General features: G+C 36.7%; 1 protein-coding gene across 1 annotated transcript; it reads left to right on the forward strand.

Annotated features, from left to right (window-relative positions):
• The first annotated feature begins 1,463 nt into the window (after nucleotides 1-1,463).
• On the forward strand, nucleotides 1,464-12,853 carry LOC114468277 (jupiter microtubule associated homolog 2-like). Its single transcript, XM_028455071.1, is given in 6 exon segments — nucleotides 1,464-1,594; nucleotides 5,973-6,093; nucleotides 6,095-6,125; nucleotides 8,869-9,020; nucleotides 9,136-9,172; nucleotides 11,028-12,853. Coding segments are annotated over 6 exon segments (711 nt in total). The 5' UTR covers nucleotides 1,464-1,538; the 3' UTR covers nucleotides 11,342-12,853.
• Nucleotides 12,854-16,729: the final 3,876 nt, after the last annotated feature.

A 16,729-nucleotide genomic window follows, 5' to 3' on the forward strand; every position in this document is an offset into this window, starting at 1 on the left:
TCTCCAAAAAGGCAAACGTGGTTTCAACCGGATTTGATCAACAATAGACCCGCCTTTAAAATGATTGATAGTTTTAAGGCCGAATCAACGGGGAGAGGCTGAATACGCTTCATTATACACTGGCGTACCCCGAACGACACTCATGAAAGATAAAACACTGCAGAAATAAAAAAAACTAGAATATCAGCTTTCATTAAAAGTGACATTTGAACACAAAGAGAACTGCCACATGAAATGGCCTGAGTGGCAGTTCTCGCGAGATTAGTGCAGACAGCGGCAACAAACCCGGAACCAACTCAGAATAGAGATGATGAATGAAGATGTTTCAGTAAAAAAAAAAAACAAAGAACTGGTGTAAATACGTTGTAAAATGTGACAGAGAGTTTATCTTCCTAAAGAGCAGCAGGATGGGACACAGTTACACGTTCTGTTAGATTAATAACTGAGATTTTAACGTTTATCACAGCGGAAGGAACGATGTAAGTCGCCATGAAAAATCAGCCAATCACAAGCTCCACAAATATACACTGCTTTATAAAGTGTAAAAGAATGTAAAGTCTGTAATAAATGTGTCTAATAAGTCATTAGTGAATACCAGAGAACCACATGAGTGAGCATGAAAAATTATCAGAAAATATATAATGAAAATAAAATGTTAATGTTTAACTTCAAGACAAGCAACGTGAATTTAACAGTAAATATACAATGTGTTGACTTGTATATGAACTGTAAGTATATTAAATAAACACATGTGCTTCATATACACATTTATGTTGCTATTTAGGCTGTTTTATAATTTAGGAATTAGGGCTGGGCGATATATCGAGATTCAAGATGTATCGAGTTTTCTATTTTGGTGATATAGAAAACTATAATATTTCATATATCAATATATATATATATATAATAGCTTATTAATTATGATAGTTTAAACCAGGTTTTCTCAACCTTGGGGTCAGGACCCCATTTGGGGTCACAAGTCACTGTGGGGGGGTCACCAGATGCCTTCGAAACAGAATATTTTCAGGACAATTTGAGTCAAACACCAAACTTGCCATATTTTAATCTTCTCAGAACATTTTTTTCACTTCCAAAACATTTTCGACACTTACAATCACTTCTAAATAATTTTCTACAAATTTTATGCTTTTTTAAAAAAAAAAAAAAATTTAACCAATGGTTAAATTTCTGCCACTTTAAAGCCACTATTAACACTTTGAACCCTTTTAAACCACTTTTTCTGTCCGCTTTTGGCCACTCTAATTTGTTTTTTTTTTTTTGTGGTTTTTCACAGAAATAAAAATCGAACGGCATGTCTTGATGAATAAAACGAACACCCCCTTGCTCGCTAGGCGGAAGCCCGGTTAAAGCAGTATGTGTGTGTGTTGGGTTGACTGACATTCCTTTTTTTTTTTTAACACGGTCTGTGTGTTTGTGCGCGTGCGTGCGTGCGTGTTCTCGGGGGATCTCGGTGGTTGTACAGTTGGCAAACTCTCTGGGTTATTTGGGAGAACTTTGAGGCTGAAAACGGAACCAAAATGACTTCTACAAACATGTTTCAGGGAATGGACACCGGAGCCAAACCCAGCTCTAGGTTTGTGACGCCATGAGTTGTTAAACAAACGTTGTTTTGTGCTTCATCATCACGCTGTTTGCACTGCTGCTAATAATGTCATATACTGACACAGCCTCTTACTTTAACGCATACTTAACAAACTGATACTCAAACACTGTGTTTTAATATCAGTTTGTAAAGCTTTTATCAACAATCCCGACACATTATCGGAGTGGTTTTGTAGGTTTGGTTAGCGTTGAAGCTAACCGAGCAGGCGTTGTCTACGGAAGTGTTCGTCACATAAGCTCTGTGTTTGACTTTTACTTTAACAAACCGTGTGTGCTCATGTCATATATATATATATATATATATATATATAAATATATATAAAAGCTTAAAACAGTTCCACATACATGAAGCTAAAGGGCTTCGTGGCGCCAGTCCAGGCTGTTTAATCTGCCTGTTATTTGGCAACATGTTTTTAGGCTAGTGTGAAGTAGCCTCTTTTTTCTTCTACGTATCTTCTCCGTGTTCAAAAACACGACAACTTTCTCGCTAGTGAAATACAGTGTTTACCTAACATCTTTAACAACAAGTACGACAATTAACTACGTTTTGTTTTTATAGCGCTCAACAGTTCAGTCTGTGTCACCGGAAAAAAGTGTACAGTACACATGTCATGGTCTAAGTGCGCATGCGCAAACAGCAAACCATTAAGAGGTGAGGATTGTACAGCAAACTAATTTGGGTTCAGGGGCCAAATACGGACCAGTTTGATCTCAAGTGGGCCACAGATTTTAGGTGGGTGTAAAAAGAGCCATTTTAACATCATTGTGCCCTCGTTTTTGATATCAGTCCCTGTTTATTTTTCACTTCACCATTTCTTGATTTTGTAACCAATTTTTGTGTTATTTTAGAGGAATTTAGGAATTTTGCACAATTTGCAGTTAAAAATTACTGCATTTTATTAATATAAGGATGGAAAAACTGCAAGCCTTTCAAAATATTGTGGATTTTCATGAAAATTGTGAACTTGAGATGTCTACAACTGAATTATTTGGTCATTTACACAATAAGTCATGTTTTCTTATTTCTACTGTCTCCTGTGGGCCCAATTTGATGTTCTAAAGGGCCAAATTTGGGCCCCAGGTCTTGAGTTTGAAACATGTTATACAGCTTCTTAAATTCATTTCAGCATGCCATATAATCCGAATCAGTTTCTTTATTCTCTTTTAGTGTATTTAGTTTTTCTTCTGTGGTTTGTATATTTTGTCTGTTTATGATATGGACTACAAGTCTGAAATAATTATCTGTCTATCTATATTGCCAAGTCAGTGTTTTAAAGAAGTTACACTACAATTAAGAGGGTTTTATTCAAAACACTCATTAGGGTAATTTCAACAAATTTCCATTGACATCTCACACACTTCTGTATCAATTTTATATATATATATATATATATATATATATACCAGTTGTTTCATGCTTATTCAGTAGGCATACTGTACATTTTTAGTTTGATCGGCTGAATACTTTTTGAGATATGGCCACATAAATGAGGAGAGTATGTTGATTTTTGTGCAACCTTATTTTTCTTCAATTTTTAGCTTCCAACATCTCAGGAACATCATCACAGGAAATTTTATATAGTAATACAGCTCCACCTACTCTCTGAGAATATATAATAATATCTGCTATATATCCTTTCTGGTGAACATGTCAGCCACTCAGTTTTGGAGTGAATTTTTTGGGGGGTTTCAGGCTTAAACATGTTTGGACTTTCAGTAAACAACTTTGCATATGTCTCAGCTCTCCGTATCTTATCGGCTTTGAGTTATGTACATGGACTGTTCACATCACTAATGATTAGTCACATATATGCATTAGTTCTTGGGTGACAAGTCTTTTGAAATCTGAAAAAAAAAAAACTTTTTTTTTTTTTACACTATTTTCATTGGCCCATAACTGCATGTGGGAATGTAAAAAAAAAAAAATGTATAGTATAAAGATGACTCTTTCTTGGGACATGAAACAATTTTTCTTCATGTGACTTCATTTTTATTTTGGACACCAATGTTGGGTTATTTCATCCTCACGAATATTAATATATAAATCCTTTACATGAAGCCATTGTAGCTTACTTCTGTGTATTCATCTGATCAAACTAAAAATGTACAGTGTGCCTGTTGAATAATAACGGAACAATTGGTTTAAAAAAAAAAAAAAAAAAATCAATTATTTGAGACCAAAGTGTGTGGGTCATTTGTTCAATTGACATAGGATGACCCATTCGTCATAATAATTTAAACACTGCTGAATGAAGTGTAAACCATTGATAATTAAAAAAAAAAAAAAAAACATAAATACAATTAATTTTATTTATTTACGAAAGGGACATTAAGCATTTATTTTTTTAAAATATATATATAGTAATAAAATAATTAAAACTATTTAAGTTTAACCAATAACTTCAACTACAGTGTTTTCTAATTGGTAAGTGCTGATAATGCTTGTTATTGCACATGCCCAAGGTGAAATTATGTATTGCGCACTGCTTTAAGTTTATATTTAAGGGTAATGGTTAGTTACAATTTAGCCCTTCCAGCAAACATTTCCCCTGATTTTAGTGAATGGAGATAGATATTGCTCGATCACTTATGTGAGCTGGTATTTTATTCCATGGGCCTTCGACTATCCCATCAATCATCCAGTCCTATAAACTCTTATTAACAATGAATAATACTGTAATACATTAGCCAAGACTATGGAGAGCCAAAATAAACTATCTCATTTGCACGCACAGGAAGAACACGTTTTTTAAATCACTTATGTATTCAAGTCCCGTTCTTTGGAGCAATGAAAAAAAGTCCGCACAACTGCGTGGTTAGCTCCCAATTTTAAATTTAATTTACACCAAAACTTACTTGTTTTTATTTATACAATCACACATTGCAAATAACATCATACGAGTATTTAATATTATTCTTAGAGTTACAGTCAAACAGTGTTCTTCTTTACAATTTTTCAATATTTCTGAGATATATATTTTATAGCTTATTTTGTATTAAAATGCAAATTTTAGAAGTCGCTGCTTTCACCACTACTTCTTAGAACAGCATAAAAGTACAGTTATATACATTTCTGAGTGCGTTCTAACCCAGACCTTCCCCTAAACAAGCCACACTACAGAACTCACTCATTGGCATTTTGCATCAAATAACTTAACCCAGAATTGTTTTTTTTCTGGTCAGATTTTGAGGTAATATAATAATATTGAGATTAATATTGTTGTATATTATTTTGAGAATAGGGGTGTTCGATTTATAGAAAAAAATCATGATTATTTTAGTCATAATTTAAATCATGATTATTCAATCATTTATTTGTCTACCAAAACGTTTTTTTTTTTTTTCATGTTTTATGCAAATCAACATAAAACATATTCTTTAAACATAAATAAAATCCTTCAAACACTAAAATCAAGTATGTTCACTTTTGCACAAAACAAAACACTTTTTGCATGTGATGTGTCTTTGCTCTAGATCTTCATCATCAAACCCAAAGTGTTCCATATCAGAGAATTTGACTTACCACTTGTTTACTAAGCGTTTTTGCTGCGTTTCTCCTGCCATGTTTCAAGACCACTAGCAACAACTTTCCTCACGTTAGCCTGCAGGTTAGGCTAGCTTTAGCTTTATGTTTGAGAGGGGCGGAACGGAGGGGAGGAGCTTGCATGCGTGTGCATAAAACAAATCAAAGTTAGTATTAATAAGCGTTTTTCTTGTGTGTGCCACACTTTATTCTTTGTGGATATCCTGAATCGTCAAAGTTTGTTTTATTTAGCAAATGAAACATGTATAATAAAAAAAAAATGTATATTTTTTAAATGTTTTTTTCTCGATTATGTTTTTGTAATCGTTGAGTGTAATAATTGAAATTGTAATTGAATTTCAATTAATTGCACTGAAAAAGAGAGTTAAAATATGCACATAGTTTCACCATAGCGTCTTATGTTTGAATGTCAGGAGAGCTTCAAATATGATAGTGAGAGCATTTTGGTAGTGGGTAGTGGTGCTGCTCTGTGTTTCTGGGGTTTTGGAAAACTTTCAGGTAAAGGAGATGAAAATGATTAGATCATTTGGAACTAAAGTTCCATTTGTTTAGAGTATTAGACAATAAGTGTTAGTGTTTATTAAACTATGGACAAGTACTTAATATTGTTTTACAGTTGCATGACTGCGGTCGGCCCAAAGCAGTGTAATCATCAAGTAGCAAGACTATTGATTATTTCCCTGCATTGACCTCCTTTTCTATCTTAAACTACAAGTAGGCAAATCATTGACATTGTAATGTACGGTACATTTAAAACACACATTCTAAAAACTTACCCACCTTTTTTTTCCCCAACCTTCTTCAGAGTGTTGAAACCACCAGGAGGTGGCTCTAGTAACCTGTTTGGTGGTTATGAAGAGGATGCTGCTGCATCAAGAAGACCTAATAAGATGGCCTCCAATATTTTTGGTTCACCCGAGGCGGCCCCAGAGCGGACCGAGACGCTCCAACCCCCCAGGTCAGACCAGAGCTGAAGAGCGTTCAGAGGCTGGTCAGTTTGAATGTTCGGTGGGATGGAAACTGTCACTGTGGTGTTTGTGACAGTCGTTCCTCTGCCACTTTCATGCGTTTTGCAGACATACAATCTGTGACCATTCGCAAATGGTTGGTTAGATCCACAATGGCCACGTTTACATGGGAGCTTTAATTCCTATTTAAAGCAAAATAAAAGTTAATTCCTCTTTTAAACTGATCACGTAAACACTTAATTCCTGACGCGTGTTTTGTTCCGAATTAAACTTAAATCCGAATTAAGTGGCTGGTTTATTCCGATTTTAATTCTGAATTAGATAATTCCTCTTTCTTATAAACACTTAACTTGCTTAATTCTGCTTTAAGTTAATTCGGGTCATTCTGCGCATGCGCAATTTACCGTGATGACGACATAAGCCAAGACTATTTATTCATAAGAGCCTCAGAATACATGGATAAAATGAAAAGAGTAGATGGATGGAAAGCACTAAACATGCAGACTTTCACACGACAAACACAAACCTCGGTAAACGCAATAAACGGAACAGGCTTCACTGGACGGAAGTAAATGCGTCCCCGTACTGCATTCACAGGCTGTAATATCACCAAGTTTATCATTGTACCTGTTGTTAGAGCTACTATCTTTACTGATGAGCAACTGTTATTCCTGGTTATTTTTCTTCATAGAGTTTACTTGGCTTTATTTACCAGTGATTAGTTTCCTATCTCTCTTCAGCTCCGCGGTCCCAAAACACGCGAAACCGTGTGTTATTTTCGATCTGCTGCTTCAAAACTACAATCAAAATAAAGGTGAAAACAGTTCTCATGTGGTCTTTTGTGTTATAGCCGACAATAAAAGGTTTGTTGTGTGTTTTTCCTGATAGACGTGATATGTCATGTTCTCCCTCTGTCCAATCAGAGCATTCCCAACCTTCAGACTTAAAGCGGAATTAAATAAAGCCAAATAAACCGGTTTCTATGTAAACCTCAATTCAGGAATTACTATTCCATGTAAACACGAAGCAGAACACTTTAATTCCGAATGATTTAATTTGGAATAACTAATTCCGAATTAAAAAACATCATGTAACCGTGGCCATTGAGATGCAAAGACAACTATAAAGTAGAGCTGGGACTTTAACGCTTTATTTAAATTTAGATACTGTATATTAATTACAGAAAAATAATGCACACAAAAAATGCAATTAATTGCTTTTTTTATTTGCACTCCAAACAGCGCAGAACCTTTCTCATTTCACAAGTTCCCAGTATACCCATAAAAACTGATGCACAGACAACTGTTTTACAATGTTCAGTTTCCACTTCTTTTTTTTATTTTAATACACAAAAGCACATTTGTTTTAGAAAGTTTAAAAAGAATCCAGAAAAATCGTGAATATAGCTATACTTAAATTTAAGTTTGTGTTTTTGTGAACAGTGCAATCATTATATTTTTTATTCATATTGCATATTATGTTGGCACTCAGTGATGAAATAATAAACACTATTTTGTTATTTAAGCTCATCTATTGTTTTCATTGATTTGGTCATAAACCAAAATCCATTTAAACTGGAAAAATGTTGCTTCTTGTGTCAAATATTGTTATGCGATTATTTTAGATTCATTACAAAGCCTCTAAGTTTTATCATTCAACCACAAGTATAAAGTGCTCATTTAGGCACATTTTACAGTAGTTGTGATTGTTGCTTTTTTTTTTAGATTGCAAATTTCAAATTAAAGTAACGGGATAAAGTTCAGCTTTAAAACTTCTTTGTGGTTAGCGGTTGCTTCTGTGTTTGATCATGTTGTAGGAAAGATCAAACGGTTTAAAAAATGAAGACAGGATTTTAGTTTTCCTTATCTTTGATCTATTAGGGATGTAACGATTCACTCAACTCCCGATACGATTCGATTCACGATACTGGGTTCACGAAACGATTCTCTCACGATTTATTTTACAAAATGGGACCTGTAGACAAATGATGATTGAAAAAATATTCCTGCACTATTTTCCTTTTATTTTTCATTGTCAAAAGAATCCCTTGATAAACTATTCAAAACAATGCAATTTAACTAAAATAAATCTTGAATAAAATAAATAAAGGAATAATACAAATGAAGAAGAAGCCTATTAATTTAAATTCTGGTTCTATAGTAAACAATGCAAAACTGCATAATAGTTCTTTTTCTTTTTAAAAGTGCAACTGAAAATGTATTTTGTGTCTTAACAGTTGAACTTCAAAAAAAAAAAAACCAGTCTGCACTGTATTTACCTCAGATATTTGTTGGATCCAGCAGGTACCCCAGTGGTCGGTTGGCATGCAGTTATTCTGTGTGCAGAGAATTAGAGATGCTAGGCTAGGAGACAGAGCTAATAGAAAATGTGCCTCTTTTACAGATATTCATGTAATATTACAGATATTCTTTTGGTGCTAAAGGGGTAAGGAATCATTTATTTAAGAGTAGAAGGCGGCCAGAAAGAAAGTAGTGGCAGATTCCGCCCGCTGCCTACGCTTTGGACGAGAGGATATATATATATATATATATATATATATATATATATAGCGCCCCTGTTGTTAATCGATATGAACCGTGATACCTATAATACGATTTTAAGTGCCTTACGATTAATCGTTACTCCTATTATCTACTGATACGAATGCACACAAGAGTTCAGTTTTAAATATTGATACCTAGTTTCATTTATCCGCGGTGATTCCTTCCACAGGTGGGAAGACGAGTGGAATATTCGGTGGACCTGAAGCTCCCACTCAGCAACAGAAAACAGTACCACCAGGAGGACGAACCAGCAACATATTTGGAACTGCTGAAGGTGCGACTGTGCAAAGCCCGAGCCGAAGCCATCCCAATAAGCCCAAGGTAGCTCATGCACTTCAAATGTAACACTGTGTGCAGCGATATTTTAGCCGTAGTGCTGCTATCTGAGCTACTTACAATTTTTTAATGAAGAGACATCTTGTTTTTTGTTCCACAGGACAATCTAAGTGTAGGACCAGAGCCTGAATCACCAGGTGAGACACCTATTAGTTTATTCTGCTAAATAGTAATCATTTCAGAGAGGTTTATTTATAATTTCACTAAGTAGAGGATTTATTTTAGTATTTCACATGTGTACACAGGGTTCTCACCAGGAATTTTTCACGGGCGGAGGGGTAACGCGAGGTGCGCAAGCAAGTGCTGCTGGCGCAAGTGTTGTAGGGGTTCCAAACTGTTGACATTTATAACCCTCTGATGGCCACATTTTGTGAATTAAAGTTAAAGTTTTTCGTTTTAGTTTTAAAAAAAAAAAACTTTGTTACTGCTTTACTTTAAAGCCAATAGTTATTTGTTGAATTGATGAAGGGTTAATGAAGTTAGTTACTCATCCTTAGTGTGGGTTCTCCACTAATAAATACTCAGATACACTGTATAGAAAAAAAACAAACAACATTTTATTCAAAAGACTCGATGACATGCTTTTCAAAATTAAATTAGGTATTATTTGAGACCCGCAGTAATATTAGGACTATTATGGACATGCCCCCCATTCAACGCTTTTATATTTTGATAGTATTTGTTTAGATTATGAAGCACACTGTTTATATTGGACAGTGATTATGAGTTACAAAGTGGAGGAAGAACACAGTAGGGCTTTAATCGGGACCTGACCCGGTGTCACGGAGTTTACCTCGTACTGAGATCGATTATGAGCATGTGCACTACGAAAATACATTTTGCTAGTTCTGCTGTGAGTTTTGCTACTTCTGCCGTGCTGAGATTGAAAATTCAATTTCTAAGAAATGTGTTTGTATAACAAAATATGTTTTATAATTTAATCTATGCAGTTTTTACAATAATAAGCTGTTATATTCATATAAATCTGATCATGACGATCATATTTTTTTTATTGATGGTCAACTAATGTTTATAGCATTTTTTAAAATCAGTACAGCAATCTCTGTGCATGGCTAATCCAGCACGGGTGCTGAGAATCTCTTTACGGAGGTAAGCTCAGACCGTGACACCGGCCTGTGGCCGACAGAACTCGGCCTGAACCTGTCAGACCCGACAGAAGCTGATGTCTCTTTAAGCTTTCAACCCAACAGTATTCACATCTGCATGTGGAATGATTCGTTGCGAGTTATTAACATGACGAGCAGCTTCATGTTTCCGCTACACGCTAGCGGTTGAGGCTCACCGTCTTTATTGGACGGTGATTATGGGTTACAAAGCAGAGGATGCACACAGGCAACATCGGGGGCAGCTAAGTTGCTGCAGGGGTCCTCTGGTGAAGACGGGAGCATCTGATCAAATCAAATTTGTTTCTGGGTGATGCAGATTAAAAAGAGAGTTGTACGCCTGGAAGTCTATTGTGTTCAAGTGTGCAACAATTATTATGACGGGACTAATTAAAAAAGGAATAAACAACAGAAAATCTCCCCTACTCTGGTTGAAACACAGTGAAGGGGATTAAAATCACAGCCTTGGGGGCCCTACGCTCAACAGTGCTGGTGAGAACCCTGATATGGAGTTTAAAGTCACCTTGGGGAAGTGTTTGATCAGCACACACATGTAGCACACCTTTAGGGTTAGACTGGAATTAATTTAAAGCACAGCTTTAATAAGGCTGATTGTTACCGCACATTTTGACTGGTGGTGTCCAGTAAACAGAAGCGTTGATACAGTTAATGGGATCCAAGTTCACAGTTTGTCCAAATGACAAATTCTTATGGCAAATACTTACCTTAACATAACATACATCGTCCATCTTATTGGCACTTCATTTTCAGCCATTTTTTCAAATTTTGCTCTATCCTCTTTGGAGTTGGATGCTATTGTTTATGCTCTATCATTTTCTTAGAGGACTTGTTTTTTTTCTCACTACAGCACCCATAGCCAAAGCCAGCCCCCCTGCACTGAAGGCAGAGGTCACCTCTCCAGCTCCAGCTCAGGCCCCAGTTCAGGCTCCAGCCCCAGCTCCAGCCCCAGCCCCAGCTCCGGTTCCTGCTCCATCTCCAGCCAAAGCAGAACCAGCCGCTGTGTCCGCTCCTCCAGAGCCTGAGGCCAAACCGACCCCCTCTTCTTCACTTCCTGATGAAGCCATGCTAAAAAAGCACGAGCCACACTTGGGTCCAAAGCCTCGCTCCCACAACCGGGTTCTAAACCCCCCTGGAGGAAAATCCAGTGTGAAATTCTACTGATCAGCCAAGCACAGTTTTCCCAGTCTTTCCATTCTCCAAATGTCTGCTTTGCTCTCATTCCTGCACCTCCCACTGACAACTGCATCATCTCTTGATCTGAGCTCCAGCCAGACAATAATGTCAGATTTCTGGTCACACTTTTCTTTAAATCTGCACTTTCGTGTGTTTTTTTCCCTCCAACTTCTTTTTCTTCCTACTTTCACTGAATTCTGCAGCCACACAATCACCAACCAGTCCCAGTAACTGGATACTTGTTATCCAGTCACTTAAAATGTGACACTGTTTCTATCTCTGTTTTGCCTTTTCAGTGTTTACTGTTAACGTTAAAGTCTGTGTAAATGTATGGGCACTAACACAGAGGTGATCACATATTCTCGCTTATCTAAAACACTTTATGGAGTTCTTTCTGTTGGATTTTCAATCACATAATTCGAAATATAACATTACATGACTGTATAATTTGAGGCCTTATAAGACGATGCTTTAACGTTTTCTAATCAGCCATAATGTTATAATAACCGCATGCCTAATATTGATTAATGATTTCTGATTCTTTGAGTCTTTGTTGTTCTACTTCTACAGACCTGATTGCAGTTAATCTTTTCTTTTTCAGGCCTCGTGTATAAAAAGTGACCTCCACATGACCTCTAAAGTAATAGTAGTACCCTAAGAAACATGAGGACAGTAACAGCTCAGTCATGGTTTAGTTTCTACACTTTTCCTTCACCAATCTGGTGCATTTTGATCAGTTGTGCAACAAAGCTCTTCTGTGGTTAAAGTCCACACAGACCAGCTTGTTTTTCTTTTCTTTTTTTTTTCCACCACACAAATCTAGGAGGCACTGCTGATTCTCCATTTGTTTTTTTGTTGTTTTTTTTTCCCCCTCTTGCGCAACTTTACAGTCTGAGTTGAAGCTACTTTAAATCAGTGTTTGGATACAATCGAGGTTGCAATTAATTGTTTTCAAATCATTACCTTTGAATTACCTGTAGATCTGCAGAATGCGGCTATTGTAACCGGTTTAATTCTGTCTGTGGTTTCCTTATCATGGCTGGTTTTGTTGTCGGAGCACAATCCATGGTTTTTAAACCAAAAATGATTGACATTTTAGACAAAGACGAATGCCATTTGTTTACTATTCAGATAAATTCCATATAAATTTGGTGTGCATGTATCCTGCAGGTACTTTACTGCTTCGTCCTCGTTGTGTGCTTTAATCCGAGAACATGCCTTTTCTGTTCCGTCGCTTGGGGTAGGCCTCTGTTTATGTTTTAAATTAAAACGGCTGAAGACAAGTGAACTCTGGAGCGCGTGGCCTATCTGGCTCTATTGATAATCAACCGTATATCCATCGTGTAAGGATCCACATCCCTCTCCCCTCTGTGCCGATGTGGGCTGTACCTTAAGGCAATGAGTGCAGCAGAAGGAAATCCTGTGTATTGCAATAAAATTGTGGTTTTTGCATTTAAACTGGGTTTGTTTTGTTAATAAATAAAATTCCACGCAACAGTGGCATTGTTTGTGTGTTCAGTTGAGTTTAGGGGAAGTCTCGTCTGTTGTAGATTTAAACACTATCGCTAAGTAGGTGACAGTAGTGCTTTTGTCCTGCTTTGCTCAGAGGCGATGCTCATTCATTCAGCTATGAGCTCATGTACCTGAAATTTGTTGATTCTCATGAAAAAAAAGGAAAATTAGGTTGGTTTTTTTTTTATTTTTTATTCTTTTTACAACCAACATGTATGTATCTAGGGATGTCCCGATCAGATATTGATATTGGTCCGATATCTGCCAGAAACCGAATATCGGACTGCATTTAAAATCTCCGATATAAGCGCTCCGATAAGTTTTTGGTGTTTTTGTCCCCGCCTTCAGTTGTTCCCACAATATACTGACAGTAAAAAAATAACTACAGTGAACTTGAATTGTTGACTATTGTTCTCTGAGTAACATCACTTGATCAAGCCTTTTTTAACATTCCACACTACAAAATAAGTAAAAGTATCTATGATTTGTGCTGATATCGGTGCCGGCCAATACTCAATGCTGCAATATCGGCATCGTACCAGAAGTAAAAAAGTATGGGGACATCTCTATATGTAACGAAGTGAGTCCTGACCAGTCAGTGCTAAACTGGTGCAAACTACAAAGAGTTTCATTCAGTTGGTAGTTGAAAGACTTTAGTCAGCACTCTGTCTTCCTAAACAGGAAACATGCCAGGCTTTGTGAGACAGTTGAATCAAAGTCTAAGGCCAAAGCGATGTATATATATAAAAAAAATACCTAAAATAATTACTATATCAAATAAAATACTATACATGTCATTGAAAAAAATGTAGTGAACTTTTGAAACTCACACATAACTTAGGAAATGTCAGGTTGTTTGCGTTCGTAAAAATAATGCATTATAACACTTTAGTGCCTTCACTTAACTCACACTGTGGTCCAATGTGTGTTTTTCCAGAAAATATTGTAGTGATATCAGGAAAATTGTTTTAATGATTTCTGTAAAGTTACTAGACGCTCTAGTGCAGGGGTCACCAACACGATGTCCGTGGGCACCAGGTAGCCCGCATGGACCATGTGAGGCGCCCTCAGGAGCTGTAGTCACCAAAGAGCTCCATCATCTGATTTACTTTCCAGGATTCAAACTCACAAAGATAAATAGTATATGAGAGATACTGAGTGAAGTTAAATACTTCTGATAAAGTTTTAGTATTAACCGTCTTTTAACGTTTATTTTCACTGACACATTGGAACAAATGTTTTTAGGTGTTGCAGATCTAGTGTGTGGTCAGTGGTATATTTTATAAATTAATATATCAGATGTATTTTTAAAAACGCAAGGTGGATTTTCTATGAAATTTAATGAAAATTAAACAATTGCATAAATTAGGAGAAATAAAGTGTTTCATGTTGAAACCTCAAACTTAAACCTTGTTTTAAGTCACTGCTGGCCTGCATTATTATCCTATCCTCTAATTAAAGTGAAAGGAAGTGCTTTTCTAAGCCTTTGGGCTGTACAGGAAGTAGCTCATAGTTTCAGAGAGGTTGGTGACCCCTGCTCTCGTATCTGTCATTGTGTCCTTAGGCAAGGCACTTTATCCACATTGCAACAAAACTGAAGTCATTTAAAATGACTTTAGTTTAGTGGTATCTGTGAGCTACTTTTTTTCTACAAAATGAAACGACTGAATGAACATCCTCCAAGACTGGTGATTCCATCATTTTTTGCCAGGAGTTGTAGTATGTATGTGGTTAGTGTTGATGGCGGTCGTAGGGGCCGATGCTTCACTATGGCAGCCTCGCTTCTGTCAGTCTACCCAGGGCCACCAATAAGTGTGGAGTGAAATATATCTAGTATATTGGATTGAAAGAATAATGCTAAATTAATATCATTATTATTATCTAAAAAAAAAAAGAGCTGTTTAAGTCTAATAGATTGTTATTATTTTACAACACACTTGATGTTGCTCTCCAGGCAGTGTTTAACACTCACTGGCCACTGTTTGTCTGTATTCTTAATCCTCTCCTTGGCAAACAATTGGACAAGCTTTACATTTAAACTATCCAGAAGGTCAAGACACACAATTTATAATACAAAAACACAATCCAACTTTTCACACTTAGTGGTGGTAAGCTACTATTGAGGCCACAGCTGCCCTGGGGCAGACTGATGGAAGCGAGGCTGCTATAATACTAATAATAATAGCTTGGATTTATATAGTGCTTTTTTTTTTGAGGAGACTCAAAGCCTATACAGAAACCATTATTAATTCACACCAGTCACCCACTTCAGTCATACCAGTGGTGGTAAGCTACAATGTCGCCACAGCTGCCCTGGGGCTTACCGATAGAAGCATGGCTGCCATTTTGCCACCACCAACATTCATGCACAATTCATACGAGGCAATGTAGGTAAAGTGCCTTGCCTAAGGACACAACAACAATGACTCAGATAAAGAGGGATTCAAACTCCCAACCCTTCGATTATTGAGCGACCCACTCTACTACCGAGCCCCGGTCGACCACCACCAACACATTCTGAGCAATGTGGGTGAAGTGTTCAACTACTAACCAGACCCAGCCTTAGCTTAGCTTCCAAGATCTGACGATGGCAGACATGTCATCCAGCCATACTGGTTAGTAGGTGGATGGAGACCACTGGGAATTCCAGGGGCCACAATGGGGGACAGTCGCTCCAGTGGTATCTGTCATTGTGTCCTTGGGCAAGGCACTTCACCCACATTGCCTAGTATGAATGTAGTGTGTGAGTGAGTGTTGGTGGTGATCGCAGGGGCCGATGGTGCACTATGGCAGCCTTGCATCCATCAGTCTGCCCTAGGGCAGCTGTGGCTACAATAGTAGCTTACCACCACTAAGTGTGGAGGGAAAGAATAATGCTTTGATTCTGTGAAGCACTTTGAGTGTCCATGATAAAGCCATATAAAATCCAATGCATTATTAGTGATTGTATTCCAATATAGCACATTGTATCATATACAATTTCCAACTTTGCATCACACGGGCATTTACAAAATCCTTTATCTTTTTTTTTTTTTTTTTCAACATGATTATTTACAGTCTGAATTTATGTACATCCTAGTTCAGAGGTTGTGTCAGTGTCACCACACCCACATTGCAGCATCAGTATATGCATATCTTTCTGCTCAGGGGTAAATAAAGCTGCTTCTCAAATGAACTGCTTTTATTTAATCAGATATTAAACTAACTACATTTAAATGTAGACTTTAAGCTTCTCACTGTGAACCAGCCACCCTTTAAAACACCGTGGGCTGATGTTTTTGAAGACTGCATCGTCATCACTACTACACCTCTTGTTCTCAAGTGGACTTTGGTCAAGTGACCTATTAAAATCAAACCTGCATCCTGCAGATTGAACTTTCAGAATAAAATGCGGTGATATTTTGGGTTCGTATACACTAGGAGGAGCTGTTCATGCAGTGAATAAGACTGTCAAGAGAATATTTACAGGAAAAACTTGACTTTGACAATGCAAGAAATAGTGGTGTCAGAAAATGATTAAAAGGAAGCTGAGATGAGAGAAATGAAAAAAAAAAAAAAGAGTCAGAAATAGGATTTCATAAGAATAGTTAGAGAACAATATAATAGCATTGCTACTTCACAACCATAAATCTATATCCATTAAATCAAGTTCCTGCTCCATTTAAATGTTGTTCATTGAAAACCCAGGCTTTCTTCAGAAACTTTCTTCAAAACATACATAATGACAACAAAAATATGATAATAATGGCCACGAAACTTCAAATATCTTAGTAAAAGTGGTAGAAAGGCTTTATAAGTGTCGAAAATGTGCAGAAAAGGTGTTGAAATTTGATGGAGAAAAATGCATTAAAAGGAGCAAAAATA

The sequence above is a fragment of the Gouania willdenowi genome, chromosome 8 (genome assembly GCF_900634775.1).
Source record: "Gouania willdenowi chromosome 8, fGouWil2.1, whole genome shotgun sequence".
NCBI lineage: Eukaryota > Metazoa > Chordata > Actinopteri > Blenniiformes > Gobiesocidae > Gouania > Gouania willdenowi.